General features: G+C 45.2%; 2 protein-coding genes across 9 annotated transcripts in view; one reads left to right on the top strand and one right to left on the bottom strand.

Moving 5' to 3' along the window:
- impg1a (interphotoreceptor matrix proteoglycan 1a) overlaps positions 1–13,085 on the top strand; it is a 64,522-nt gene extending 51,437 nt beyond the window's left edge. The window contains exons 15-17 of the mRNA XM_080490681.1: positions 1,704–1,911; positions 11,160–11,243; positions 12,012–13,085. Of these exons, the coding sequence (XP_080346807.1) occupies positions 1,704–1,911; positions 11,160–11,199 (248 nt within the window). The 3' untranslated portion in view covers positions 11,200–11,243; positions 12,012–13,085. The remainder of the gene's footprint in view (positions 1–1,703; positions 1,912–11,159; positions 11,244–12,011) is intronic.
- Positions 13,086–13,270: 185 nt separating this feature from the next.
- The window catches only part of myo6a (myosin VIa), a 134,305-nt gene continuing 120,204 nt past the window's right edge, over positions 13,271–27,371 (bottom strand). For 3 of the 8 annotated variants that reach the window (XM_080490686.1, XM_080490684.1, XM_080490688.1), the window contains 5 exons: positions 25,960–26,063; positions 21,968–22,099; positions 20,181–20,207; positions 15,739–15,957; positions 13,279–14,999 (listed from right to left, as the gene is read on the bottom strand). In XM_080490686.1, the coding sequence (XP_080346812.1) occupies positions 14,800–14,999; positions 15,739–15,957; positions 20,181–20,207; positions 21,968–22,099; positions 25,960–26,063 (682 nt within the window). In that variant the 3' untranslated portion in view covers positions 13,279–14,799. Of the gene's footprint in view, positions 15,000–15,738; positions 15,958–20,180; positions 20,208–21,967; positions 22,100–25,959; positions 26,064–27,371 lie in introns of all 8 variants that reach the window. The other 5 variants (XM_080490685.1, XM_080490689.1, XM_080490682.1 and 2 more) reach the window with 4 other exon arrangements.

The following is a 27,371-nucleotide window of genomic DNA, read 5'->3' as shown; positions in this document are numbered from 1 at the left end:
AGCGCCGCTGCAACATCTTTAGTCTCTGAGGACGAACTCCTGACTCGGGGAGACGCTTTGTGCTGAAACAGTCATGTTGTACGAGAGGCCATTTGTTCTTAAATATGCAGAATGCTCAATATCACGTCCTGCGCTCGGGCGTCTGTGCATCGACCTAGAAGAGGAAGAAGTGTTTCCATTAGTGGGGAAAGCTGCAGCACCATTGTTTCAAAAGATTTTCTGCAAATCGGAGCAATTTTAATGAATATAATTACTCTGTTTCTGGAAACCGTATGTGTGCCGTTTGGGGCTTTTCATCACCATTCAGTGTGTTTTTGTCACAGAAAAAAGGAGTGTTGTGCAACGACACGGGACTTTGTTTGGAACAAAGTGTCTTCTGACTACAAAAGAGAGAAAAAAAAAGACTTGATTGATTATATTTACTTCATTTAATTTAAAAGTATAACTCGTGACTTTAAGTCTCTGGGGGTTTATTTTTTTGCCTGTTTGATCAATTCGACCGACACATCAGCTGAACTGTCGACCCTGAGGGGGTCAGTACAATGACTGGTTGAAGTTACATCAGTTAGTGGAGGAAGATGCTCTATAATCTGAAAGAAACTAATTCGTGAACTAAAGATGAAAAAAGAAGAAGCAACAACAAAACTGCTGGGATTGACGACCAAACCGCAGAGAGCTCTTAAAACGGGACACTGACTGATTTGATGATGGAACCTCGTTTATGTTACTGTCAAGAAGACTGAGTTACTCCGACTTCGTCCAGGATTATACAGTAATTCCTCCGTCAGTAAACAGGAAATAGTAAATGTTAAGAGTAGCAGCTCTCGCTCGTCAGCAGGGAAGAGAGAAACAGCAGCTCTGAAGCTCTCCGCTTTTCACCACAATTAAAATATTTCAAGCAAACTGAGACTTCAATAACTACTTCCAATCGGCACTGAGTTACTAATTCAATACTGCAAGAAGCAGCAGTTTTACTTTATAATATGCACGCGTGTAAGACTATTGACTGATGCCAGGTTTAGTACCATTCAGATCTGGTCTTTAACGTCACGCTGACGCTCGTTCTTGCAGAGGAAACTGCATCATCTTGTGGCACGAAGTGGTATTACAAGGGAGCGACACGAGGCTAGTTTACTTTCTCTTGTTTGACGACATGTTTTTAAGTATCTAACTCAACATATGTCAATAGTAAAACTAAAAATCCCATTTTGCTGCCAATTAGAAAGATGTGCTATGATGAAACCGAGCTGTGCGGAGAAATAAATTAGAACCCCGGCTTCCTCTTCGACTTTAACAAGTTAGATCCATCTGGGAAATACTGATATGATAGTGTAAGTGTGATGAGATAAATGAGACATGCGGGGTGTGTCGATGGGGCTCCAGTTACGGCGCCTGACTGCATTCACGTTGAAGCCAGCAGATTGATGCATCCTGATGTGTTGGTGGATACTGACCACACGCTGTGGCATTACAACACGCCGCACACTTCATCCGCGAAACCCTCCAAACACGTTGATTTCCCCCGAGCGTATCTGACGTTTAGTCTTGGAAGCCGTCCGCGCCAGAGGCTAAATCTCACATTTCAGCACAGAACAGAAGCCGAGGATCTCATTAAAATCAAACGCTCCTCAGCACCTCCCTGCGAGAGGAGTGGACGCCGCTCCCCGTGCATACTAATGCCCTCACCCCTTCTGTCCTCGCAGCCGACGAGGCCGATCCCTGCAAGTTCCTGGCCTGCGACGAGTTCTCCCGCTGCGTGGTGAACGGCCGGACCAGGGAGGCGCAGTGCCTGTGCGAGCCGGGCTTCATGTCGGTGGACGGGCTGCCCTGTCAGAGCGTCTGCGTCCTGCAGCCGGACTTCTGCCAAGCGGGGGAGTGTCACATAGTCCCAGGACACGGAGCCGTGTGCAGGTAAAGAGTCACGTCGTCACTGTCCAATAACAGCTGCAGGGAATAAAGTCCTGAAAATGGACGGAATGCAAAACTTACAGGACACTTCACTTCATAGTTTGTCTACAAACCTGCCAGTATATAGCCGGGATGTGACAAGATCAGTGTAAAGAAGGAGCTAAAATCATAAAAAAAAATTTTTTACACATTTTCTGCAAGCAATTGCAAATACAAAATATTAAGTAACCTAAGAGAGTATTTACTCAAATGTTACAAAGATACTTCTTTCAGTTCAGCTGCTTCCATTCAATACGAGCATACCTGTATTCTCATATCTTATCACTGTCGACATTGCTGTTGAGCTTTTAGCTTAGCGTGTTAGCACGTCTTCAAAGAAACAGATTTATGAAACAAAGACACTGAGTGAAAGAAGCGTCACTGATAAACTACTCGCGTGCAAAGAGCCACTCTCAAGACCCGTTTCAACGTTTCAAGTGTTGCATTGTGCGTCATTGTGTGTCATTGTCTTTACACAATGTTTTCTACTTTGTGGGCACAGAGCTAATTTGCCCCGGAGAGTCACCTCTCTGCCACACCATGGATTTGAAGCGTTTTCGAAAAGTTGTGTTTTCAGTGGCTCCTTGTAATCGAACCCCCAAAATGCAACAAGGTTTTGCTCTTTCACTTAAAAAAGTTGTCGTGTGAGAGAAGGGTGGCCCTGAGGAAAAGGCTGCTAATGCTAATTACAGCTACTGTGGCTAAAGCTAATGCTACTTAAAGTGGGACGTCGTTCATGTTGCTGGCAGGATGTAAGAGTCACTTCACGGTTAAAACATTCATAATAGTAATCAGTTACTAATGGATTACTGCCAAAAGTAGTGCGTTACTGTATAATCTGGAGTTTAGTGAAATAGTGACAAGGTGTTTTTTCATGGGAGACAACAGCATGAGGTAATGCTAATGCTAAATGAAACATGATTTAACTGTGTCGTTAAATGTTATAATAGACATCAGCCAGGTCATTAGCTTCAAATGCTACTAATGCTAAAGTCAGTTAGCACAAATGAAAAACACCACTGCAGCTATCTCAATAATTTCACCTCTGATGAAAACAAATGAAGCTTCAGTAATGGTAACTAAATAGGTGGATTAATGTTAAAAGTAGTGGCATTACTTTATAATTTCTTCCGCCCACACTGGTCGCTGCTAACAGTTGAACCTGCTCCGTTAAACTGGAGTTTAGAGAACAAACATCGATGTTCTTTGCTTTTATACCTGCTAATACTTATAGTGAGCTCAATAAAAAGAATGTGGAAGTAAAGATTACAATTGGTGCAACAGTTTTCATGTACAACGAGCAATAAGTTCCCCAACAGCGTTATTGATTTCTGTAATTTCAAAGTAAAGCTCATGTTGAAACTTGCATTCGACTACTATTCCAACTATTTTCACCTCCAAACAGAAGATAATGAATAACTGCATCTGTGTCACCAAGCTCTGAATGGTAATCACTTATTGCTAAAATAAGTAAATAGTTACAACACCGCTGACATTTAACGACTAAAAAGCAGAATTTTAATTAACGTTGTGCTAATTAAAGCAGGCGTGTCGCAGCAACTCTTTTCTGTGAAGCTCCACTGTGTCACAAATACAACTAATGACAATATGTTCCGCTTCTTTCACTGTCGCCTGCACATGTTTAGTTTCTGCCTAATGGCAAAGACAAACGAAGCTTCTAATTGTGAAATTCAAGTTTTAGATTTTAATAACTGCAAGGTGTCGTAAAGACTGGCTGGCAGGTGCAGACATGAAATACAATTCTTGACGATGGAAGCAGAAGGCGTACAGGAACTATTTCCTCATGTTTGATTCAGATTTTTACACTTTAACAGAAACTAAAACTTTACTGGTGTTTCCTGAAGGCAGGAAATCTGATAGTGATATTTTATATTAAACTATATTGGTTGATTTTTTATTGTCATGAATCATGTCATACCACATTTTTGGATGAAGTTGTAACTTATACAGAAGTATTCCTCCCCAAATGCTTCTGAAACTGCTTCCAATGGACAATAATAATCCTTTATTGAACGTAAAAAAAAGTTGTTAAGACTTTTATACTAAAGGCTTCAAAGTAGTGTTGACTCAGAAATGTCGCATAAAAAAACTGAAGTTGAACGAAATCTGGACAGGTGATGCAAAACAAGGCCAACTATTGGCTGCTTCTCCTGCTGTGATGGTAGATTACAGCAACAGGAGGCTCAGTACTGCCACCTTGTGGCAGCTGCAAGAACTGATTGGTTGAAAAAGGCCGCTTTCGCTGAAAAAATTATATTAAGCAACGACTCAATGACTAAATGACTTGACAACTGTTTTAATATTTGATTAAATTGATTGTTTGAGCTCACGTTTAGTTTATTTACTGTGAATTTTACCATATTATGTATAAAAGAAGGTTCACTGCCTCTTTAGAGACATTTCGGGCCGATCAAAGCCACAGTCAGTCGTTTTCTTCGCTGATGATTCGAAACTTGGTCCGCTGCTTCAGAGTCGCCGCAGTTATCTCTATTTCCTCATTAACCCTGCGTATCTGGTGCTCCTGTGAGGATTTGGGTCGGCAGGATGCTGCATGTGGGAGTGAACGCTGCTCACGGAGGAACACGCCAGCCGGCGCGCCAGCGTGAAACACTCATGACTTTTCTCATGAGTTTCTGGACAATAATGGCGCTCCATGACTCGCAGGAACAACGTGATTTCAGTCGTCACATGCAGCTCTTCGCACTCAGTGCAGTTTCCTGTGTTTTTAGGAGTTTTGAGTTCAATTTTTAAAAAAAACAACAAGTTTCTGTTCTTTGCGCATTAGAGGAAGATGGTGGTGGATATTTTACTATTCTGATGCTGCAATGTAATTTCCAGTCAAAAAAGAATAAATCCAGTGTTCACAGCTTTTCTGGAGGTATGAGGAGGAGAGTGTATTAAAAGAATCATTTGGCATTGGGCATGATTGCTAAGCTGAGTGCATTAGAGAAACATGACGTCTAATATTGTGATATTAAAGGGCTGAAATGTTACCCGGAGCTGCTTTCACCTCTTTTCTTCAGTTTTATATAAATAGTTTTAGCAGCTCGTTGAAATATTTGCGATTTGTTTATTTCAGCAGCCAGTTCTTGTTACACAGTTTTTCAGTATGTACCTTCTGATATTTGTCTCTTTTAGTGTATTTGTATGGAATAAAATTTGGGTTTTACAACTTACAGTCAGAAAAAAAACCAAAAAACAAAAATCCCCCCTGGATGTGTGGAGGACGTTTTCACAATCCTGTCGTTTCATCTTCATCACCACACGGTGCAGAACATTTCTTTAGTGTTATTAACTTAACGTTTACTTGAAGGAGCAACAAATAGCTTGACGTGACTCTTTGTGCTGAAACGGTTAAGAAGGGTTGGAGAAACTTTTCTTTGACTTTCTTGTTGTTTGCAGTTCCTCTGCCTTTCACTTCGGTGTCTCGTTCTCTGAATGTGTGTAATGAGATGTTTGTTCTGGGCTCCCTCCCTCCCTCCCTCCCTCCCTCCCTCCCTCCCTCCCTCCCTCTCTCCCTCCCTCCCTCTCTCTCTCCAGCCGCTCTAAATCAATGCTAAGTTGATTTTTAACGGGGAAAAGAGGCGTTCTCCGCTTTATTAAGCGCCTCTCAATGGGCAGAAAAATCTCATTTCAACCCTGTTAGACTCGTGCGGCTCGGCTGCTGACACGGAGCACCGCCGTGATTCTCCCATTGGAACGTTAATTTCCCATCCGTTGCACCTTCACTGAACTATGTTCAGGCTACGGTTTTTCTTTTTCTTTTCAATCTGTATCGTGCTTTTCAGCGAGCAGGAGAGCGGCTGAGAAATCATGACATTAACTGCAATATTTTGAAGTGGCCACCAGGGGCGCACTTCGGTCCGTGGCGGATCAGTTCGGGAGATCGGGATTACCGCGCAGACGAACAAACGACGCGTCGACAAATTAAAGATCATTTCCACATTTTGCCGTTTGATTCTGACCATAATATGAACGAGTGAAGGACCGTTTTAACGCCTTTGAAGACTTAAATATATATAATCCACAGTGATCTGTGAGTTGTAAAGCACTGCACTTCTTTTATTCTGATTTCAGGTTTGTCATGTCTTGTATAAAATGTATTGATGTCTTTGTGTTTTGTAGGGTAGAAATGACCGCTTCAGTCTGTAGGATAACCAGCTTGTCCTAACTTGTCTGTCTGTGCTCAGTTCAGTCAGGAAGCTGGCAGATTGAATATTAAACACAGCGGAGGCTGGAGCTCTTCGATATTCCTGAGTCAGGCCGGTTCTATACGACATTTTCAAAAACTAAACGTTGAGAAAAGATTTGAGATATAAGAAGCAGAACCACACATGACATAGTCTGCAAATAAAAGTCTTGGGGAGCCAGAAGAAGAACTAAATATGAGTCCAGCAGAGACTGAACCGATCTCTTCAAACCTTAAAAACGATTTTAGATATAATATGTCACATGAACACAGCCAGAATTCATGGAGGAAAACTAACCCAATGGACAGTTTGGACTGTTTAATACGTCTGTCAGACTCGATCCTCCTGTTAGTAGATCAGTTCCACAGCCGGTGTTAAGGTTTGACACTCGCAGTAGTTCAGAACGTTACAGGGTGGGGAGCCGGAAAGACGTTCGCCTACTAAACTTTCATCCAGAAAATGAAAAGATATCATGCAGAGAAGAACTGGAGCATAATCACTCAACTGAACTATTTTACATCAACCTGCAGAGCGACGGGCGGCTGCAGCTGTGAGCAGAACTGGATCGAATTTAATAGGATTTCCTCCGAGACGCTGCGATCCAGTCCGGTCTGACACTGTAACGTGACACGAACGCCAAAGACCGAACCGGTGAAACACCGACCTGTTAACCTTCAATTCTAATCTTCAGTTTGTCTTTGTTGTTTTGCAGAGTATTGGTGATGAAAATGTCCATATCCTGACAAAACCAAACTACAACCAAAAATAACAGTGTTAAGGTCTTTTCTTTGAAATGTTCATAGTTCCCTTGGCGGTTTGGCGGCCATCTTGGAGCCTCTTGCGGGCCTCGTGTTTGACACCCGAGTCGCCCCGTTGCCCACTTCATGTCGTCTTTGGACGAGACGCTGACGTTGCCCAGGTGGTGTCTGAGCAGTTTGGTGTGTGTGTGAGAAGACGAGTGAAAGCGACTCAGCATAGACCTATAGAACCTAGAGTTATGTAGAAATCTATGAGGAGGAGTCTACTTCTAAATTTCTATGTGCTCCGTTTCTTCTTCTTCATTTTTTGGTGTATTTGTTGAGTCATAGCGCCGCTAAAGGCCTGACATATGTACCAGCTCTCATATTGAGCCGTGTTCATAGTGACTCGTGGACGGAATCTTTTTGGAGAACGGCGGGGAGGAACTAACCAACCTGGAGGAAGCAGCAGTGGAGCGAGGAGACCGAAGAGTCGACAGGACGACTCTTCGGTCTCCTTCGGAGTTTCTCAGAGGATCTTTTGATTACGAGATTTTAACTCAGACTCCTGCTTCCTCCAGCGACTCGCGGCGCCGACCAGCAACCAAATGAGATTAACAGGAACCTGCAGCTTTCACCTGCGGGACGCCGTTTTACTGCCGCTTCTGCTCCTCTGCAGTCGTCTCCTCGGTCTGGACGCTGGAATAGACCCAACAGCAACAGTGGTAATGAAATGTGGCAAATCCAAGGCAGCCGCAACCCGACACTACTACTCCTCCTCCTCCTCCTCCTCCTCCTGTGAGTTAGAAGAGCTACCGGAGTCTGAACATTTCAGAGCCGGTTTCTACATGAGAAAGTCATCAAATATTCATGAGGGACAAGAAAAAAGAGGAAGAGGAAGAAGAAAATTACTTGAGCGTGTCCTTGGCTTCACGTGCGAATCGACTGGATGTCAGGGAAATGAATTTCCTTTAGCCTCAGGTCATTGGAAATCATTATGCGGTTCACTTGTCGTTTGTGGCCACACACGTGAAAATCTGTTCACTGCGCGCTGGAACTCCTGATTTAAACCCTCCGAACACGAGACGGAACAATAACACGCAGGGCCGACTTGAAGACGGGTCGTCAATCCGTCACAGGCGATCAATCACCTTCGCCCTCTGCTCAGCGGCGCCGCGGCGCCAGGCCTCTGGCCTGTGGGAGGAAACTGGACTTAAACCAACACACGCAGGGAGAACATGCAAACTCTGAGGCCACGTTTCCACGACACTGGTGTGCGGATCCACTGTGTCTACAAGTTTATTACTCGGCTCCCAAGGTGGAAAGATTCTTTCACGGTCACTAATCCCTCCTGCAGAGACCGCCGGAGGGAACAGAGCCTGTTACTGCACATCCCCCCCCCCCCCCCCCCTCCTGCACATCCAGTTGTAAACAAACATGGCGGACCGGTATTGGTACGACTCCCAGTCAGTGTTCTAGTTTTATCGTCCAGATCAGTAGTTTTATAGTTGAGACTCTCCCTCGGGGGGAGGCATCATGATAAAGAAAAAAAGTACATAAAATATATCGAATTATTTTCCACTGGTTTGTGTTAAAGGTGTATTTTCAGTACACATTTTTGACATTTTATAAAGTGCAAATTGCCGAATTTGAGTATTTTGCGATCAAATCCAGGGCAGAAATCCCGGGTGAGGCAGTGGAGAGCTGTGCCTCATATCTGACCTCATATCCAGTACAAACTGGGTCACATGACGCCGCCCGCTTCTGTTCCTCAGCATATCGCCGATATGAACTGAACAGAAATATTTGTTGTACAGCGTGACGCTCTACAGTGTTTAATGTCTGATCGTACTGCTGAAGTGCAGAGAAAAGTCGGCAGGTGAGGTAGGCAAGTCCTCTGCCTCGCCTCAAGGGGGCGTACGTGAACCGACAGGTGCTTTCTAGATCATTTTGATAAAAAACCTTTATTAAAATTGATTAAAGCGCCAGAATTTAAAGTTTGAAAAATAACAGAACACAACAGCGCCCTCCAGTGGCCCGGCATACTAACTACATCGTTGTCCATGTGTCGGCTGCTGCAGTGTAAACGCAGCACTTTTTTTTTTTTAACGGATTAGGTGTTGTCACGTGAAACGTTGTCGTGTAAACGGGGCCTCAAAAGATCCTCAACCAGGGTCACTTCACCTGCTACCTGCTGTGAAGGCGCTAACAGCAGCTACAAAGTGCAAAGTGATAGTTCTTTGCTAGTACTTCCTGTGTCCGAACAAGTAGACAAAGTAAAAGCAAAAGCTTCTATTGAACAATTGCAGGTAATATTTTGGCGTCAACACTCAGAGACTTAGAACACCCTGGTGTGGCTTTTTGATGAATCGCCCAAAGGGTTAAAGGAGATGTTGCTGTTGGACTTCAGTTGGAAACTTGAAAACTTTTAGTTTGAAATTGACTGAGCTTTTTTGTTTTCGGCTTTTTGTTCAAACCAGACTCACCCACAAGGGGGCGCAACTCAAAAACGGGAGATTTTGATGTTGTCGTCAACACAGGAGGCTAATAGCATAAACCCCCAGCTGCTACATTTAGCTGCTAGCTAACAGGACTAGTGCGGTGAACTCCATGTGATTTACAAATAACCCTTTATTTTGAAATCTCCAGGGTCTCTCTGCGGCAGGGATGTTCGTAGACGGCTCAGACATTGTTTTTTATTTTTTTGTGTGAACAAAGTACTGCTATGCTATGGCTATGCTAGCACCATGACAATTCGTCGCTCTCTCTCTCTCTCTCTCTCTCATTATTTAAAGATAATTTAAGTGAAACTGGATACACAAGAACACCAGGTGACGACTCCTTTCAGTAACATTTGATCTCCAGTTCAGGACAAAGTTTGACTTCCTGCTGAAACACTTCTTCAGGTTGTGTTTACTCAGCAACGAGCGACGCTAACGAGCAGCCAGATGATTTCTCTGCTTCCTGCACGCCTCCCAGAGACGTGTTAAAAGGTGTTTTGCGGGGCTGCAGACGGAGCGCCGTGCCTTTAACTGCCTGCAACCTGCAGCTTCTTATTAAAAACAAACAGACTGTCGTGTGTAAAAGTCGTAAACAAGCTTTCCGCTTCTCGCTGCCTTTTATTGCGCCTGAAGGGAAACTGAAAGTGTAAATAAGAAATTAAGAAAGTCATTAAGTCTTAATCAAAGGAAAGGTCGGCGTGAACGCAACAATTATAGGAAGAATAAACAGCCAGGAGTGAAGCGGGAAGTTGAAAAGTTACAGGAGAAAGAAGGGATGGAGGGATGGACGGATGGATAGAGCTCACTACTCTTGACGTTATCCTGGTCTGATCTGTCAATAGTTACTATTTCCATAAGCTGCTGTTTACCTCAGTCCTCCTGCACTGACTCAGTCGTCATGACAACAACAAAGACGTCCCTCTGTGACTTGCATTAGCATTAGCGCGTAGCAAAGGTAGCTATGATTAGCATTAGCAGCAACTTTCATTGTGTTCTGGGTGTCTGTTTCCATGACAACAGTGCTCAGAGGTACTGAAAATGTCACTTTTTGAAAATGTTCCGACTTCATCTCCGTGGAAACGGGGGGTGGGGGGGACACAACTTTGTGATAACGCTCCGACTCGTGGTCGGTCATGAAAACAACATCATTTGCTGCATTTCTGCCGTTTCAACATAAGCAGACATCGTTTTCAAAACGTCGCAGTTTAAACATGAAACTTTGCTGAAACAAAAACGATGCGATTTCACTTGAAACGTTGCGTAAACGGGGGGCCATGACGAAAAGTTAGTTTTCTGTTTTGTTGCTTCTCGTCATCGTGTCCGTGAACCTGGTTCTCTGAAGAAGCGCTGACGTCAGCTGACATAGAGCATCTTCCTCCCACCGACTGAAATCCCCTCAGCCAAACCTGAAAACAAAGGGTTAGGGTTAGGGTTAACCCTAACAAATAACCTTCTGCAGCCTTCGCGACCTCCCCAGACCGGTGGATAAAAACGCCTCGTCTTTGAGCTGCGTGGAGCGTCGCTCCAGACGTTTGACCCGGAGCAGAGAACCCGGCCCGGGTTCTGCTGACTCCTCTGCTGGAGGAGGAGCTTTTCATGTTTCTCCAGGCTTCTTTTCTCCGCGGCGCCTTTGCATTTGCACACATTTGCAGTATTTGCAGATCCTCTCCCGATACCTGCGACGCTTCCTCTTCTTCTGTCCCGCGAGCACAAAGACGTCGTCTCTTCAGCGATTCACCTGATTCATTTCTCTCCTTCTACAGGAAGCGAGGCGGCTCCTTCCTCCCCGGCCTGGTCAGCTAGGAGAAGAAATCCATGTGCGACGGCGCCGGAGAACACTGCAGGAGGTACGAGGCCTCGCCGGGACTTAAATCTCACAAAGGAAAAGACACTCGGGTTGTAAATCAGAGCTGATTGTGTGATTTGGACAAACTAATCCGTCGTGCCAGTCTGAGCCCAGAGCGGATCAATGCTCCTACGTGTGTGTGTGTGTGTGTGTGTGTGTGTGTGTGTGTGTGTGTGTGTGTGTGTGTGTGTTTTTAAGTAATTAAACCTCCCAGAGGACGGAGGAGGACCGACTAACGGTCCCGGGCCCACGTCTCACTTCAGGGGGCGAGAGGTCCGAGCCTCTGCTGCGCTCTGATTGGCCGACGGGCTGCGAGGGAGCTTCAGCTGCCTCTTGTTCAAAATCCACAGAAATAAAAGCTGAAGCACCGCAGGGTGCACCACACGGAGGGACAGGAAACGCCTCAAACTAATTCTCAGTCAACAAAAAAGAAACGGCTTTTAGCCTCCATTCATGAACAATCGATGAACTCCAAATAACGTGTTTTATTTTATAACTTGTACCTGAATGTATCTGCAAAATACTGCGAGTAAAACACTAAAATACTTAATATTTCACCGTTTGTAGGTTAAAACTCTTTAACCTTCTTTATAGGTTGGTAGTGTGAAAGATCTCTGGAGTTCAAAACATTTTTAATGAACATCAACGTTTTCATTTCATATTTTATCACCTCTTCATGTTCCTGGCGTCTTTGCTTTTGCCGTTTCCACTTCCTCCCTTCAGATCTTGTAGCAGTGTTGAGAAGTAACGTGGCCTCGTGTCTCTGCAGACTCTCTGAACCCGGACTCGGCAGCAGCAACTCCTCCAGGCCTCGTTCAGTAATCAGATTACAAATCGGTGACGGAGACGAGGAGGTTTCAGCAACAAAAAAAAACTCTTCAGAGCTTAAAAACTACGTTTCGGGGGGAGAAAAAAAACTTTAATCCAGGTTAGGAGCTTCGGTCGGAGCGCCGCCGCCGGCCCAGCAGCACCGGACACTTTCTGGACTCCTGCTGTGTGTGTGTGTGTGTGTGTAGACACTAGTGCGCTGGGGTCAGAGGTCAGGAGGAAGACTTCTGACCACCACAAGCTTTTCTTTTTGTTGTTGCTAGATCAATCTGGAGCTTCTGTGACTTGCTGTGCACCTGAACCTTACACGTCCAGACTGAAGATGCGGTCGAGCCGCGACACCGGCGGTCGGGAAACGTTCGGCAGAAACGAGAGAAACGTCCTCACCGTTTGAGTTCCAAACGTCTGAAGGAACAAACCAGATTTACTCCCCGTCACTGCTTTTATTTAAGAAAAAGTTAAATCAGTGTGAAAGAGCTCAGGACTTGCTGGAATGCCAGTCTTAAAGTAAGAACTCATAAATGTGTTTATATTTCTAATGACGTTCGGTTGTAGTGAACGTTTTCTTGTCTTCCTCTCGCGACCTGTGAAAATGACCTGGTAACTTGGAATCTGTTAGAAGAGTCACATAAACCACCTTCCAGTGAATTAGAACGTAAAATGATCCCGACTATTCCCTTTGATCATCACTTTGCACCTGCACTCCTCTGTCACCTGTTTTCATGTAAATAAGATTCTTTGTTCTTCACTTTCATCTTAACTTCTTTATTTTTTGCTGCTTTTGTGGGGAAAAAACCCCCCCCAAATAAACCCTGAAATACTCATCGACTGTAACGAGAACTTTTCTTACAAGATCATTTCTGTGTTGTTTCACAAACTGTAGCTGAAATACAAACTGTGATCCGGAAACACGCTGTGTTTTATCTTTTTTTTTTTTTAAGTGATGTTATTTGGTAACTTGTGTTCTTGTTTCTTCCAAACTCCTCATTATTAAACACTGAGATTGTGAAATCCTGGCGTTTGTCAGAGTTCTAGAATGTGGCAGTGTTGTAAAAAAGTGTGAGAGTTCCAGACCGCGCGGGTTCTGGAACGTGTCGGGGAGAATCCCGATCCCGGAGTCCTCCGGGTTTTCAAATTCTCCCAAAACGCCCGAATTTAGTGAGCGAACGCCGAAGGTGGAAGAACAACAGCAGCAGCAGCAGGTGAGTGAAACATGGAATGCATTTATTCATCAGTTAGAGAGATCAGCGTTAGAAAAAAATGAGGGCGGACAAAAGGCAGTGCTTCCCGGGGAATGATTGTGACGAGGACCGGACCGCAGCGAGTTCACTTCTTCTTCTTCTTCTTCGACGCTTGTGGAAGGAGATTTGAAGGTTTCGCACACGAACACGGAGGTCATGAGAATCCTTTAACTAATCGTTTCATTTTCAACCTTTTCCGACGGGAGTCAAACGACATGCAGGTCGACGGTCTGGAGGAAGGAAACGTCCCGGATTGTCCTTCGTTGTTGGTTTTTATTTACGCGACAGAACGGGCCTGGAGCTTCTCTTTCTCAACCCTCGTCTTTATTTTGAATTTATTGCTCCTCGTCACGACCTCGCGTGTCCTTTTCGAAAGGTTCAACTTTTTACTCTCCAGGAGGAACGAGATGACGAGCGACGCGGCGGGGAAAAGATTCAGTGTCGTAGGAAGGTTCCAGTTAAAGGTTGACCAGTGTCTCCATACAGAGATCAGAAATCGGGAGGTTCCTCGAACCAAACAGCCAGACGGAGAGACCAAAACGCTCGAGTGGTTCGAGGTTGGTTTTGTTTTTTTGCAGCGCTGATCCCAAACAGCAGCAACGTGTGGACTCGCGCCCCAGCAGTTGCATAATTATTTCACATTTTCTGCCTCAGAAACTAAATCAGCAAGCGAAAGATTTCAAAAACAAACAAACAAACAAAAAAAAAAAGAGGAAATTAAGTAAAAACCCAACGTTTGGTCTCAGACTCATTCACTTTGACCAGAATCACGCGATGGAGGACGAGAGGAATCACCAAGCAAATCAACGAGGTCTGGAGTTACATTCGACTGGAAGAACAAAAAGGTCCCAACAAAACCAAAAAGAAAAAAGAGAGCAAACATTGGATTTAAGCGGGAGTGGAGCGATGGAGTGGTGCAGCGCTGCCCCCTTGTGCAAGTTTTCTCTGTTTGCCCTGTGAGAATCACCAGGAGACGTCAGCAGGTCGGCGGTGAGGAGAGGATCACCAGCTCCCTGCTGCACTCAGAGGAATCATCAGGAATGTTTCATTACTGAGGAATTTTAGATTTTCTGGTTCGGGGAGGCAGCTTCCAACAAAAACACAAAGAAAGTCCTACTTTTTGGCGATTAAACCCTGTTAAAGTAGCGTTAAGGCCTCGTAGTTAGACTCAGAGAAGTGTTACGGAGCGCAAAAACGACCGGAGGCGGTGGTTTAGTTTGATTTTTTTTTTTCTGCATAGGGGTTCAACACGAAGCTCCCCCCCCCCCCCCCCCGGACCGCCGGGGAGCCGAACGCCGGCGCCAACAGAAACTCGTCGACCGAAAGAAAGAAATCAACAGGAAAGTGGAGACAAAGAAAAACGCCCTGCAGTCACAACCTGGTGCAGCGCGTCTCACGCCGTCCGTCAGGTAGCTGGTGCATTCGTCCCTTTGTTTGCAGCGCCGGGCCGGGCCAGGCCCCGCCCCCTCCTCCTCCTCCTCCTCCTCCTCACTTGAACGTGCTCTGCAGCATGGCCGTGGCGTAGGTGGGCCGCGCCTGCCGGCTCTCGATGGCGCTGCGGAGGTACGTGACACCGCCGCAGCGCTCCCAGATCTCCTCGAACTGCCGCGGGAGGATCTCGGCGCCGCGCTTCCTGGACAGACCCGTCTCCTCCAGACTGAGCTCGCACATCTCCATGTCGTCTTTACCTGAGCGGAGGAACAGCGTCAGACCGGCACCGGAGGGAAAGACGTCAAGGTTTCCTGATCAACCAGACTGGAAGTTTCAGGTGAAAACGCTAAAAAAGTTTCGGGTTTACACGCCAACAGCAGAAACCATGAAACAATGCAGTTTTCATGTTGGGCCACTAGTGGGTGCTGTTGGTTGTTTTTGTAACGAAACTACACTCGGAGAACAACAATACGTTCTGAACATTCACAATGGGAGAACACCGATCGAGTTGGATTGTTGTTCTTCAGAAAAGTTGTATTTTCTCTCGTTTCCACGGAGACGGAGCGTTTTCAAAATGTTCCACCTAGGAAGCCGTTTTCAAAGAGTTGCTTTATCGGTGCGAAAATGCAGCAAAAGTTTAGCGTTTTCACTTGAGGAGGTTGTGTAAACGGAGCCTGAGAAGTTTGACGTCTCTCATTCATTCATTCAGTTCGCAGGTGGTGATGTCATCACGTTGGTGACCTTGTCACCATGGCAACAGACCACAGGTAAATGAAGACGAATGCAATCGAGACGGGATTCAACGTATCTATATAAAACAGATTCAAATATTTTTGATATGAAAATTTGAAATTTGTTATAGTTTGAAAAACAATTAACAATAAAATATATTTTGGAAAAACTTTTTGAAAAAACGATGCCGTGTGAACGTGAAACTTTTCTGAAACACAAAAACAATCCCCGCCCTCCCCCCGGGTTGCCCGGCCCGTCACTGACCTGCCACCAGCAGGATGGGCTGCTTGTCGGGGTGCAGCTCCATCTGCCGGGCGATCCAGGGCCCGTCGAAGTGGGCGTACCACCAGCCCTTCTTCTTGCCCTGAGGGTCTTTGTACTGGTCGCCCGGCCGGATGAACGGGATGCGGAAGTAGCGCTGCTGCCGGTTCATGGCCACCTCATACTGCCGGGCCGGGATGGGCGGGGCCGGGTTCTGCTGGGCTGTTGATTGGACACAAACGTAGTCAACGGGCGGCAGCGGCAGCCAATCACGAGTCGGGTTAACGTGCAGCGTGGGGAGAGAGGTGGCTTCTGGGAAACGTGTCGGTCTGCAGACCCGCTCCTGTTAGCAAACCTGCCAATCAGCTTCTAGAACTTCTTTGTTGTAGTTGTTTATGAGTTTTTTTTTTTAAATGTATTGATTAAAAAAATTTATTGATAGCCTAATATAGTAATATTAGGCCATTTGAATAAAGATTTTAGAATATTTAAAATTTCTTTTTAATTTCGTATCTGTAATGTTTTCTAGTAAGAATGTTGGAAATATTAAAAAAATTTTAGTTTTAAGTGGGAAAAAATAATTCATGTTTCGAAAAAAATACAATAAATGAGGTTCTTGTTTTTGGAAATGTTTAAGTTATTGCTTAATTGACCATATCAATCTGGAAAATGTTTTTTTTTTGGTAGTCTGGGAAAATATTTGAATTTTAAAACACATCGTCTCTGCAAGAAGTGCAAATAAATCTTTTTTTTCTCATAATTGAAAGTTTTTTTTTACAGTGGAACTATGATCTGTTCTTGTACAATTTTAAGCCAATAAACTCAGTAAATATGAACATTTCAACTTCACAGATTCCACCAGGTCTTAAATTTTCCAGCCTGTTTGGCTGGCGCTGCCTGAACTCTCCACAGGCTTCAACAGGAGCAGGAAGCAGCTGCAGGCGAGGCGCCACACGCTGGCGTGACGTAGAAACTATGAAATGTGGGAGAAACGGCCGGCCGACCATCACAACACGCCTCTGAAGTTCATCTTTTACCAGCAGAGCTTGTTGAGGGTGAGACGTCTGCTGCTGGTGGGCGGAGCTGCTTTCTTATCTTTTGATTAAACTGGAGTTGGACTCCAGCAGCAGTGACGACGCTTCTGGTGAAAATCTGATTCATTCGCTAAATTTAGGACTTTTCCTCGTGCGAACATACAAACGAGGCTTTTCTTCAGTCAACATTCACCTGCTGGTCACAGAATTCAGTCCCTGTTGGATTAATTCCTCACAGAGAGTCTATTTTTTAGGTTTTATGAAGCTTTTTGTTGTTGTGAAAAACACTCCTGTATGTGCTCAGCGTCGGCAAGTAGTTCCAAGTTCCTACTGGTCCTTTAAAGAAGAGACGTCAACAACACATAACTCATGAACGCCGAGCCGGCCAAGGTCAGGTTTGACCCAGAAGAGCCTCAGTGAGCAAACGATCGGAGCTGCTCTTTGAAAAAGTAAGATACTTCACTTTTAAATGTTGGTCACCGAATTTGAGGGTAAAAAAACACCATAACAAGTACATTTAAAATTCCTGTATCATCGTCAATGACAGGTTTCACAGTCAGAGGTTGTTTTTCGTTTTTTTTTTGCAGATTTCAGATTTTATCTGCTAATCTCACTTTATCACATTAAATATGAATTAAAACAAAAGCAAACAGGAATAACTAACAGGTCTTTATATTTATGTGCAGGCAGATTTCATCCTAAATAATACTGTGGAAATAATGATGCTAATTTCACGGAGAGACAAAAAACAAAAACGGAAGTTTGGGAAATCCCACCAAACATTAATTAAATTCAGGGAGGAAATCAAAACTCGTTCCTCTAATTATTTGTTTGTAAGATGATTTTGTTAATAGGAGTTTGATAGGCGAAAGCTCTCTGCTGCCCCCTGGAGGACACCCGCTGTACTGCAGTAAATCCTACACACCTGTACTTCAAGGTCAACCTGCAGTAAAGATATTTGCGTCCAAAGGAAGCGAGTAAAGTAGAGTGACGGAGTAGAAACAGCCCCAGATCTCTGCCTGCAGGTTTTCGCCTCGTAACTGATGAGTTCAGCCGCGTCGGCTCTGATTTGGTCCTGTAACGTAACCGTCTGTCCTGCCTCTGGTTGTTGACACACAGGTGAGTTCACAGGGACGTCCTGCAGGTTTCCCATCAGCACCAGCTCTGCTCTGCTGGGCTGAACCGGACCCCAACCGGCCAGATTCCGTCCCGTCGCCGCTGCATGAGGGTCAGTGCAGATGGCGGTGGCGTGGGGGTGGTGTGGGGTGGGGGGGCACAGTCGGCCAGTCGTGAAGCAGGACAGATGTTCACCGAGCCTCCGAGTTACTCGTGTGAGACATCAAACATTTGCATCTTTCTACAAGAAGTGGCAACATAAGGAGCTACAGACTCTACAAATATCAGCACGAGAGTGAATCAGCTCGCTGCGGGGAAAAAAAATAAAAAATTCAGCCAGACGGTGTGTCTTGTTTTCAAGTTTTAAAAATCAAGAAATCGTGCGAGAGCCTGAATTCTCCTGAGCGGAGAGATTCATGTGTCAGAATACAGTTTGTCCAGAACCAAACACCTTGTTAAAAATGAGTTGGGTTGTTTTTTTGTTTTTTTTCCCCGCAGCGTCTTGTGACCATCTGTTTGAGAACGAAGCGTCGCTCTGTCACCACCCGCCAAACGGCACCTCCGACCACCAAGACAGGCGAGAAACTGAGGAAGAACCACGCCAACAAACTCAACCTTCGTCTAGCAGATTCTACCAGAAGGAAGATGAAGGACAGTTGATAAAAAAAAACATTTCTTAAATCAGCACTACTTGTTCAGAGAAAGAAGCAGAATATTCCTGAAGAGGAGCACTTGAAATGAGCTCGGAGCAGGATACACCCAGGTCGCTGATTGCTGCTTGTTGCGTTTAAGGAGGTTTGGATACCAAAGTCTTGGAGGTGAGCCAGCAGGGGGCGAGAGGGAGTTCAAAAATTGTGGAACCGTTAAAAAAAACACCTAAAATAACAAACAAGGACTGAACCGACAGAAACCATCTGGGAACTTTGGGTGTTTTAACGGCCTACATTGACGATCCGCCCACACAGGAAGGGCTTCGGTCTGTCCACCGTCTTCTGACCGTCTTCATGGCAACGGAGGAAATATCCAGAGTTTTTAATGCGGGGACATTCCAGGACCCCAACATTGTCAAACCATCATTTGCTTTGATTTGCTTTCACACTTGCACGTTCAGTGGCGGACAAACCGCCTGGGCGTCACGCAATTACAACGGCTGCTCGTTTGATTGGCGCTGCTAGATCTGTTTGTTTACTACCCAGAATGCACTGCGCTTTACGTACGCTGATCGTCCCCGACGGGTTCCCGCAGTCCGTGAACCGGAGGTCCGTTTATCTGCAAGAGAACCAGGATCCACGTTTTGACGCAGAGTTGATTCCTTGGGTCTGGATCAGGCGGACCTTCCCTGAAACTGGTCTGGAACCTGCAGTGCTGGTGTGAACGCACTCTCAGAGCACTAAACTAAACCACATGCGTATGTTTAGAAATAATCACCATGAGCGGAAAATTCTGAAGAGGCCAGCTCAACGTCTCTGTCTTTACGAGCGAAGATTACACCGACTTCATCAGATGACATCATCGCCCCGCCTCCACCATAACCCTGCCGACCAATGACAACACTGCTGGATTCCTTGTGCTTCAGTCGCTACTGAGCTTGTTTATTAAAGGATCGTTATCACGTTATCGAATTCATCACGTTGAGAAAAGCAACATTTTTTAACGTTATTGGCATTCGTTACGCAATAAAGACGGTCGGTGTGATTCTCCTCGCCCGTCGGTGGTCATAATGTTCTGGCGGACTGCGGCTGCTGTAGTATTTTCTGGAGGCAGCGCTTAGACGGACCCTCGTCAGTCAGACTCCAGTGAGGATTTAATATGTGTGCAGTCGTGCCTCACGGCTCGCCGGGCCGCCGTGTATCTAAACCCTTCATTAAAGCAGCAGAATAGAGCGAAGCTTCACCGGCAACACCTTCTTTTTCTCTCCTCTCTCCCTTTCACAAACCGTTGCAGCCAATCAGCGAGTGCGGCGGCCTTCTCCTCCCGTCACGCTCCGGCGAACGTGACGCCATCGTCCAAACCGACCCCGGCGAACTGCCCTGAAAGCGCCCCCGCCCTTCCCCCGCATGAGAACCCCTCCATGCGGGAGAGTCAATAACAGATTGTTCAGATAATCTCCATGAGGACGTTTTCTGTTAAACAGAGCAGCTGAAAGCAGCAGCGACCCAGAGAGGAGCAGATGTCGGCCATGTTTGAAGGGCTGGGTGGTGGTGAAGATGGAGTTGGTGAGGGGGGGGTTAATACAGGAAAGGGGGGGTGCAGCTCTGCCGGTTAGTAGCGTTACACACTGAAAAGAGCACTTACATGCTTTTCTCACGGGAGGTGCATGATCTGAAAGTAAACATGCCAGGTTACACAGACTGCAGACAGTGATGCAACACAGCAGCAACAAGTGAGACGTCAACCGTTTGTTTCTTCTGGACAGACATGATGGAGACACGTGAAACACTGCTGACACACAAATATTATCCATCGTTAACTCGGCGAGGAGAGACGAGCTCACACACGACAACAGACACAGAAGAGAGTGAAATGACTTGGTTTTGTTTTTGTTTAAACTTCTTCTTCTGTGGTTCCCAATCGAGGGTTCCGGGCCCTCTCAAGGGGGCGCCGGAGAGCACAGAAATGGTCCAAGGCTTTATTCATTCCAAGGTGGTCGAAACTAGATTTACAGGAGCAAAACACTATTTCAGGATACAGAGAAAACTTTGTATGAGAGCCTTCATACGGCTGCACATCGCAAACCTTCCACTATCGTCAAATAAACATATATACTATAAAGTTTTTACGCACTGTGCTTTGGGAGTTTATTGTCGACTTGGACGAGGGAGCTACTCGACAAAAACAGAAGAAAAAAATTTGCTACTTGGAATCAGAAAGTGAGTCGAGAAAATCTAGCATGCAGGACTTAAAAAAAACAAACAGCAGCACCCACTAGTGGCCAAACATGAAAGCTACATCGTTAAAGCTTTTCTGCCATTTTCGTGGAAGTTCCGTGGAATCCAAAACGTTGCCGTGTTAAAAACAAAAACCCGACGCGGGTTCACATGAAACGTTGGTTCTAGAAAAAGTTTGATTCAGTGTTTTTGTTGCTATTCTAGTTTAGACCACCTCAGATGATCGAAGCCTCCGACCGTTCTCTTCGATATAGGAAGCGCCGGTCTGATGTTCTAGAAAGACTCAGCAGCTGAAACCTTCAGACCATCTGACGGCTCCTCCTCCAGGTTTTCCATCTTTTCTCTCCCGTACATTTCGAGCTCCTCTGGGCGTCTCTGCCGCAGACGATTGTTTTCGAAATGGACACGGAGGTGAGAGGCAGGAAGCTCTCGGTCCGTCCAGAGCGGCGGGATGGCAGAGCGGAGCGAGACGCTCTGTGGAGGTCGTGGTTTACCTGAGTGAACCTAAGATGAGACGCACGGAGCTTCACGCCGACTCCAGCGAGTCTGATCAGGACTGAGAGACGGAAGATGAAAGCCTGTGTGTGTGTGTGTGTGTGTGTGTGTGTGTGTGTGTGTGTGTGTGTGTGTGTGTGTGTGTGTGTGTGCGTCTCTCTCCACGGTCCAATCAGTAGTCTGAGCAGAGCACACAATAGGCCGCTCTGAATGAGGGCTCTTTGTCGTCATGACAACTCGGCGTGTGGCACAAGGAGATGAGGCGGCGGCGGCGGCATCGTGGAGAGGTGAGAGACGGCGCGAGTTTGTTCCTCGTGCCGACGTACGACTTGTTTTGCCACACAGAACCGAACAACACGTTTCTGTTCAGACGGTCCCGACTCTACCTACGCCAGTGACGGTCCAGTAACTGAATACTTTGACGTCATCAGTTACAGGCAGTGATGATCCATTGGGCTCGTTACTCGCAAGTCCTGGAAACTAGAGGGAGGTTCGTCTCAATCCTGAACTAACTCGGTAACATCATGAAGGAAGTCAAACTAGATTATCGAGCACCCCTTATTAAAAAAAAGAAGTAAATAAAAGATTGACAGTGGACTGAAACCAGAGCTCCACAATAAACCTCAAACTGAAGAACAAACACAGACGTCGCTCTGGAAACCGAGACAGAATCATCGCAGGAGTTCCGGTCCGTCGTACCGTAGTCGGTGATGGACTTGGGCACCCGCTGCTCGGTGTCGGTGTTCCTCTTCTTGTTCTTTGACTTCCAGGCGTGGTAAACCTTGAGCCGGCGGTGGAACTCCTCCCGACAGGCGGCCAGCAGCTCGATGTCTGCAGGCGAGAGGCAGAAAACCAGTGAGACACCTTCGACTCAAAGTCCTTCATTTTTATGGACGGAGCAGCTTTAAAGAGAAGCTTTTGTTCTAGTTTTCAGGGTGTTTTTGTCATTCCAGAGCTCCACTAAAGCCACCAGTTTTCATGATTTGTAGTCTAAAAGCCCATTTTATGGATGAAACATAAACTCTTTATGGAAGTTTTAAGGTCACGAGACAAGCTGCCTTCGTTCTTGAAAGCAAACCTTACTGCACTGAAACCAGAATAAAGCTACATAAACACTTTACTGAGAGTCACAGGCTTGTTGTCATCGTCCACTGTAGTGTTAGCCGCACATGTAGCATCATGCTAATGCTCAGGAGGCGCTCAGGTGGAACAAAGGTCCCTTTTGTTGTAGAAGATCTGATCTTAGCCTCAGTGACGACTGAAGTTAATGAACATCCCAGAATGAATCAAATCTGATGACGCTCGCTCTATATCTCTGTTTACGGTGAAAATGTCTGAAGGCACCCCCTCAAAACTTACCATTGTTTTATTGTTGGTTAGTAACCATGCCAACCAACAAAAAAACCATGAAAGAATACATGTTCATGCTACAGAAACTAATGAACTCATTTTGGCTTTTACCTCAGTTGTTCACATTTTATTAGAATTGTTTGTTTTATCATCCAGTGGTTCAAGACGTTCAACCTCTTTTTCAGTCCAAACAAACGACTCTTTTCTCCATAATTCCTCAGGTTCATGTCGTCTTTTCCGTTTTGTGGCGACATTAACAACTCCAGTGCAGGAAGACCTTGGTCTTGTAAAATTACATGGACTTCTTTCTATTCATTCAATCTCACTGAGATTCAGAATACTCCTGGGACTTCAGGCTGGGGTGAAGCACAGGAAACAACTGGCACAGGAGCTGTTTTAGTTCCTTGAAGAGAAGTTCCTGGAACTAAAAGTCAAAGGCACTTTTCAGGAACTTCTGACACGTCGGTGTCAGAGGTCCAACAACATTGTATTCAAAGTGTATTTCCCCAAATCCAGCCTTGGTCCTGAATTTAAACCAGTCTAAAAGTCCCTCTAGTAAGTTCTACTGAGAACAGGCTGTTTCTGTGTCTGTACCTTTAAATAATAATGAGCTGTGTCTGTCCATGCCTACTCAAGGCCTGTCTAAAGAATAAGAGCTTCCCGGTGTATCACAATAAGTGGTTTCCCTGTTAACTGGTGACCCTTTAGCGTCCCTTTGTGCTGCTAATAACGGACATTTAAAAACTCAATGAGAAATCAGAAGCTGTGCTGACGAACGCTGTTTAACAGCATTTACTACGACATTTTCAAGTGTCGTACCTTCTGTGGGTCTTTTTTTAATATATGTTGTTACTGGTAGTAATGATGGACGCTAAAGGAAGTTAGTCACCATTTAACAGGGAACCCAGTCAATTTGAAACGACAATGCGCTAATCTCGTATAAACGCTGTCGTTCAACCAGTTTGAACCAGAATCTGACCCAGGAGGAGATTCCTGAAGACGGTGAGTTAAAAATACTGTGCGTCTAAATATATTTGTGTTTTTCATATTATACTGAATTTATTCCGTATATCAGTGAGGCAGCGCTCCACTACCAGAGGGAATGTCTATTTCCCCACATGATGTCATGAAGGGAAAATCTCAGATTCTCTAAAAAGTGGAGCAACAAGTGAGGAAGATGACAGACATTCTTCACTTCACGGGCCTCAAACAAGCTGTGGGGACAAATATTACTGGTGTAAAACCGTCAATTTAGCTTATTATAGGACTTTTAAAGCAAAGTGAGAGCGATTGTTTTTCTTTGACCACACGAGTTTGACTGCTATAAAGTTATTAAAACAATAAGACCCAGAGACCGATCCTCCTCCCCAGTCGGGGCACAGCTGCTTCCTGTAGCTTCACCCCTCCACATACGCATTAGCTTTTGTTCATTTTCCATCCACGGAGCAGATGTACAATAAAATCCCAACACGATTAGTATGGCTGACACAAACCAACCAAAAGACCAGGATTCCTGCAGCCGGCTGCTTTATGATAACACATTTCATGAGGAAGATTCAGATAAATGACTTCTGCGGGGAGAAAAAAGGAAAAGAGAGAAAAGAAACACGTTCAATTTGGCATCCAAAAGAGCGAGGGCTAACAGCGAGCGACGAGACGCTTAATGCACACTAAGTGCTTAGGTAACGTCGACTCAACAAAAATACTTCGGAGGCAGACGAATGGCGAGAGGGGAGGACGTGCGGAGCTGAAATCAGCTCACGATGGCGGCGAGCGTGACAGGTGTCAACAAGCCCCTCATCGCCGCCACGCGTCCGACGGTTATCCCGCCGATCCAAGATTATTGCAGCCGAGAACGTGATCACATCAGGATTTGATGTCTTCGCCGTGGCTGGGAGCCGGGCCGCCTGTTAACAGCTAACCGCCTCATTTGTGTGTGTGTGTGTGTGTGTGTGTGTGTGTGTGTTTGTGCATTAAGACTCTTCACACGTCTCATTTGTGCGAGTCGTCTGCCTCCCCGCCGCCGTCCTCTACGCTCCCGCTGCGTGCGAGAGGACATGTTGAACTCTGCATTACGAGGAGAGTGGAGGAGGATTTCCAGGTCTTTTTTAATCCTCGAGGACGTTTTGCTCACGTTTAACCTCCTCGACTCGCATGACAGCAGCTAATTATTGTTGTGTCGCATGTCGGAACAAAAGGATGTAGAAAAACACACCTAAACAACAAATACTCAGATTTTCATTGTTGTGCGGCGTACGGGAGCAATAGGAGCAGAGGGACGTGTGGAGAGCTGTGTATCTCGTGTACACCTAAAATGATTTGTGTGCATGTGTGTGTGTGTGTGTGTGTGTGTGTGTGTGTGTTGCCATTTGCATGCAAGTTAACTTGATTTGTATTCCTGAAATGCAGTCTTGTTGTGTGTGTGTAATGAGATTCATCTCTCTGTGTACAGAGTGTGTGTACTTTGACTGCTTCCACACACAAATTTGTATACATACACACAAATTTAAGTACACGGAGGTCGCGTTGCAGACACACATCTCGGAGTGTATACGGACACACAGATCACTTGATAGTACAGTACATGTAAGTCGTACTGCAGACACACTAACGTGTACACACAAATCCCATTACACACACATATAGGTTATTGACAAAACGTATACGTAGGATTATGTGTTGTGTATGTGATGTCGACACCAACTTCGGTGTGAGAATATTTGTGTGATTTCTGTGTGCGTGATGCAACCTGTGTGCGTGTGATGCAACTTGTGTGTGCGTGCTTTGAAGTCTACTGCAGTTTTATATTTGGTCCAGAAATTTGAGAAAGAGGTGAAACAAAACGCCTCCCTTTAGTTTTTGCCTGTAAAAAAAAAACAAAAAACCCATTTAGTTTTCTGGTGGGGCTTTAATTTGAGGTATTTCAGCCGGGATAGGATCATCAGCTGCTTCCTGAATGTCAGAGCGAAAGGTGAAGTAGACTTCAGCACCGCCATAACGACCGCTGTTATGCGAACCCGCGGTATCATCATGACGGGCTTTGTTGGGAACGGCGGCTCACTCCCACATGAGACAAGTGGTCATCCAATGAGGCAAAGCGCCGTTTACTAAAATAAGAGGAAGTGGTGCGGAAAGTGGGTAAAACCAGACGAGCGAACAAACACACCGCCGCTTCTATTTTCAGCCCGAGGCAGAGGACGAACCAGCTACTGTCTCCTAAAGCCTTGTTTACTGAGAAGTGACTCATTAGTCCTGAGAAGACCCGATAGTGACGTGAGAGTCGTCCCACTGTCGTTGGGGAGCCCGGCGTCGGGGTGTTGGGCTGTGAAGCAGAAACTCACCACACGAGGTGTTGATGGCGTCCCGCAGCTCCGCGTACTTCCACTTGCTCAGCTCAAACTTCTTTGCGCCGGCGGCGGCTTTGGTGGCCTGAACCTGTGGACCTCTGATCACAGGAAGGAGGAGGAGAAGGAGAAGGAGAAGAAGGAGAAGAAGAAGAAGAAGAAGAAGAAGAAGAAGAAGGTGAGCGACTACAACCCACAGCGGGAAGCGTCGGGACGCCGTCTGACAGAGGGGCGGTGAGTGGGGGGTGGGGGGGGTCTTCAGATCTGGAGGTCGCTGAACACCGGGGTGGAGTTTACCAACGAGGTTTTAATGACGTTTACTTGAAAGTCTGGAAGACGTGCGACATCAGAAATGTTCCACAGCTCCGCTTCATATTCAGGAGATCTGAAAGTTTTCCACTAAGACGCTAAATTAAAACGTCTGACTGGATTTGGTTTCATTGAAAGCTCATAGTTTTGCAAATATTTGATCTTTTTATTTAAAAGTGAAAAAGTTTGTAATTTACTGGATTGTGAAAAGGAAAGATTAAAGAACATTCATCAAGAGGAACCAAATCGCTTTTTAAAATTTTTTAAATAACACGGATATAAATTATCTCATTAAATTAGATTTTTTTTTTTTTTTACATTTTTCTTCTTTAAAAGCTCCATACTAACATTACAGCTGATTTTATGCAGTGCATGAATAATAAAATGTAAAAAAAAAAGTTTGTAAACCTTTCATTACATGTTGGGGGTTGAATTTGAGCCTCTATTGGGCTGATTCACACGTTAGACCCGTCCGGTGCATCGGAGGGAAATTCCTAATAAGTTTTGGTTGCATTCATGTCAGCGAGTCAAAGCAGAAAACTCTCAATACGTCTTTAACACCGTGTCTCAATCAAGAAGCAGCGCTAACTTTGAAGCACCGGATGTAGAAAAAAAAGAAGAAAAAAAAGTCCAATTCGATCAGCAGAACCTCGGAAAGCATAAACTTTAGTTATCTTTAATAAAAAATAACTAGTTTCAAATGTGCTCACTGGTGAACTGCACATTGACGTCGGTTTATCGAACGTTAAACAATTGTTGAATCGAGTTATGCAGACGTGAATGCTAGCTTAGCGCTAAGTAGCATGCTAAAGGCGGCAAAATGCCACATGGTGGTTTTTAGAGTTCTGATTAGGAACGATTAGTGGCTTGATACTGAAAAAAAACTAAACAAAAAGCAAACTGGGGAACATTTTAGAATTAACTTTGCACTCGGGAAGTAAAATTGGCTTGACAGAAAAGTATTGTGGAAAATTTTAGATTTGTGAATGTAAATACATCCTGGGGAGCTAAAATTACCTTGACATTGTAAAACGTTACAATTTTTTTTCCCAATGCCTTTGTACTTCGGAGGTTAAATTGGCTTGACATTGAAAAACATT

The sequence above is a fragment of the Lipophrys pholis genome, assembly GCF_963383615.2.
Source record: "Lipophrys pholis genome assembly, chromosome: 21".
NCBI lineage: Eukaryota > Metazoa > Chordata > Actinopteri > Blenniiformes > Blenniidae > Lipophrys > Lipophrys pholis.
Note: the sequence above shows the minus strand (reverse complement) of the source record. Positions and strands in the feature narration are given on the sequence as shown.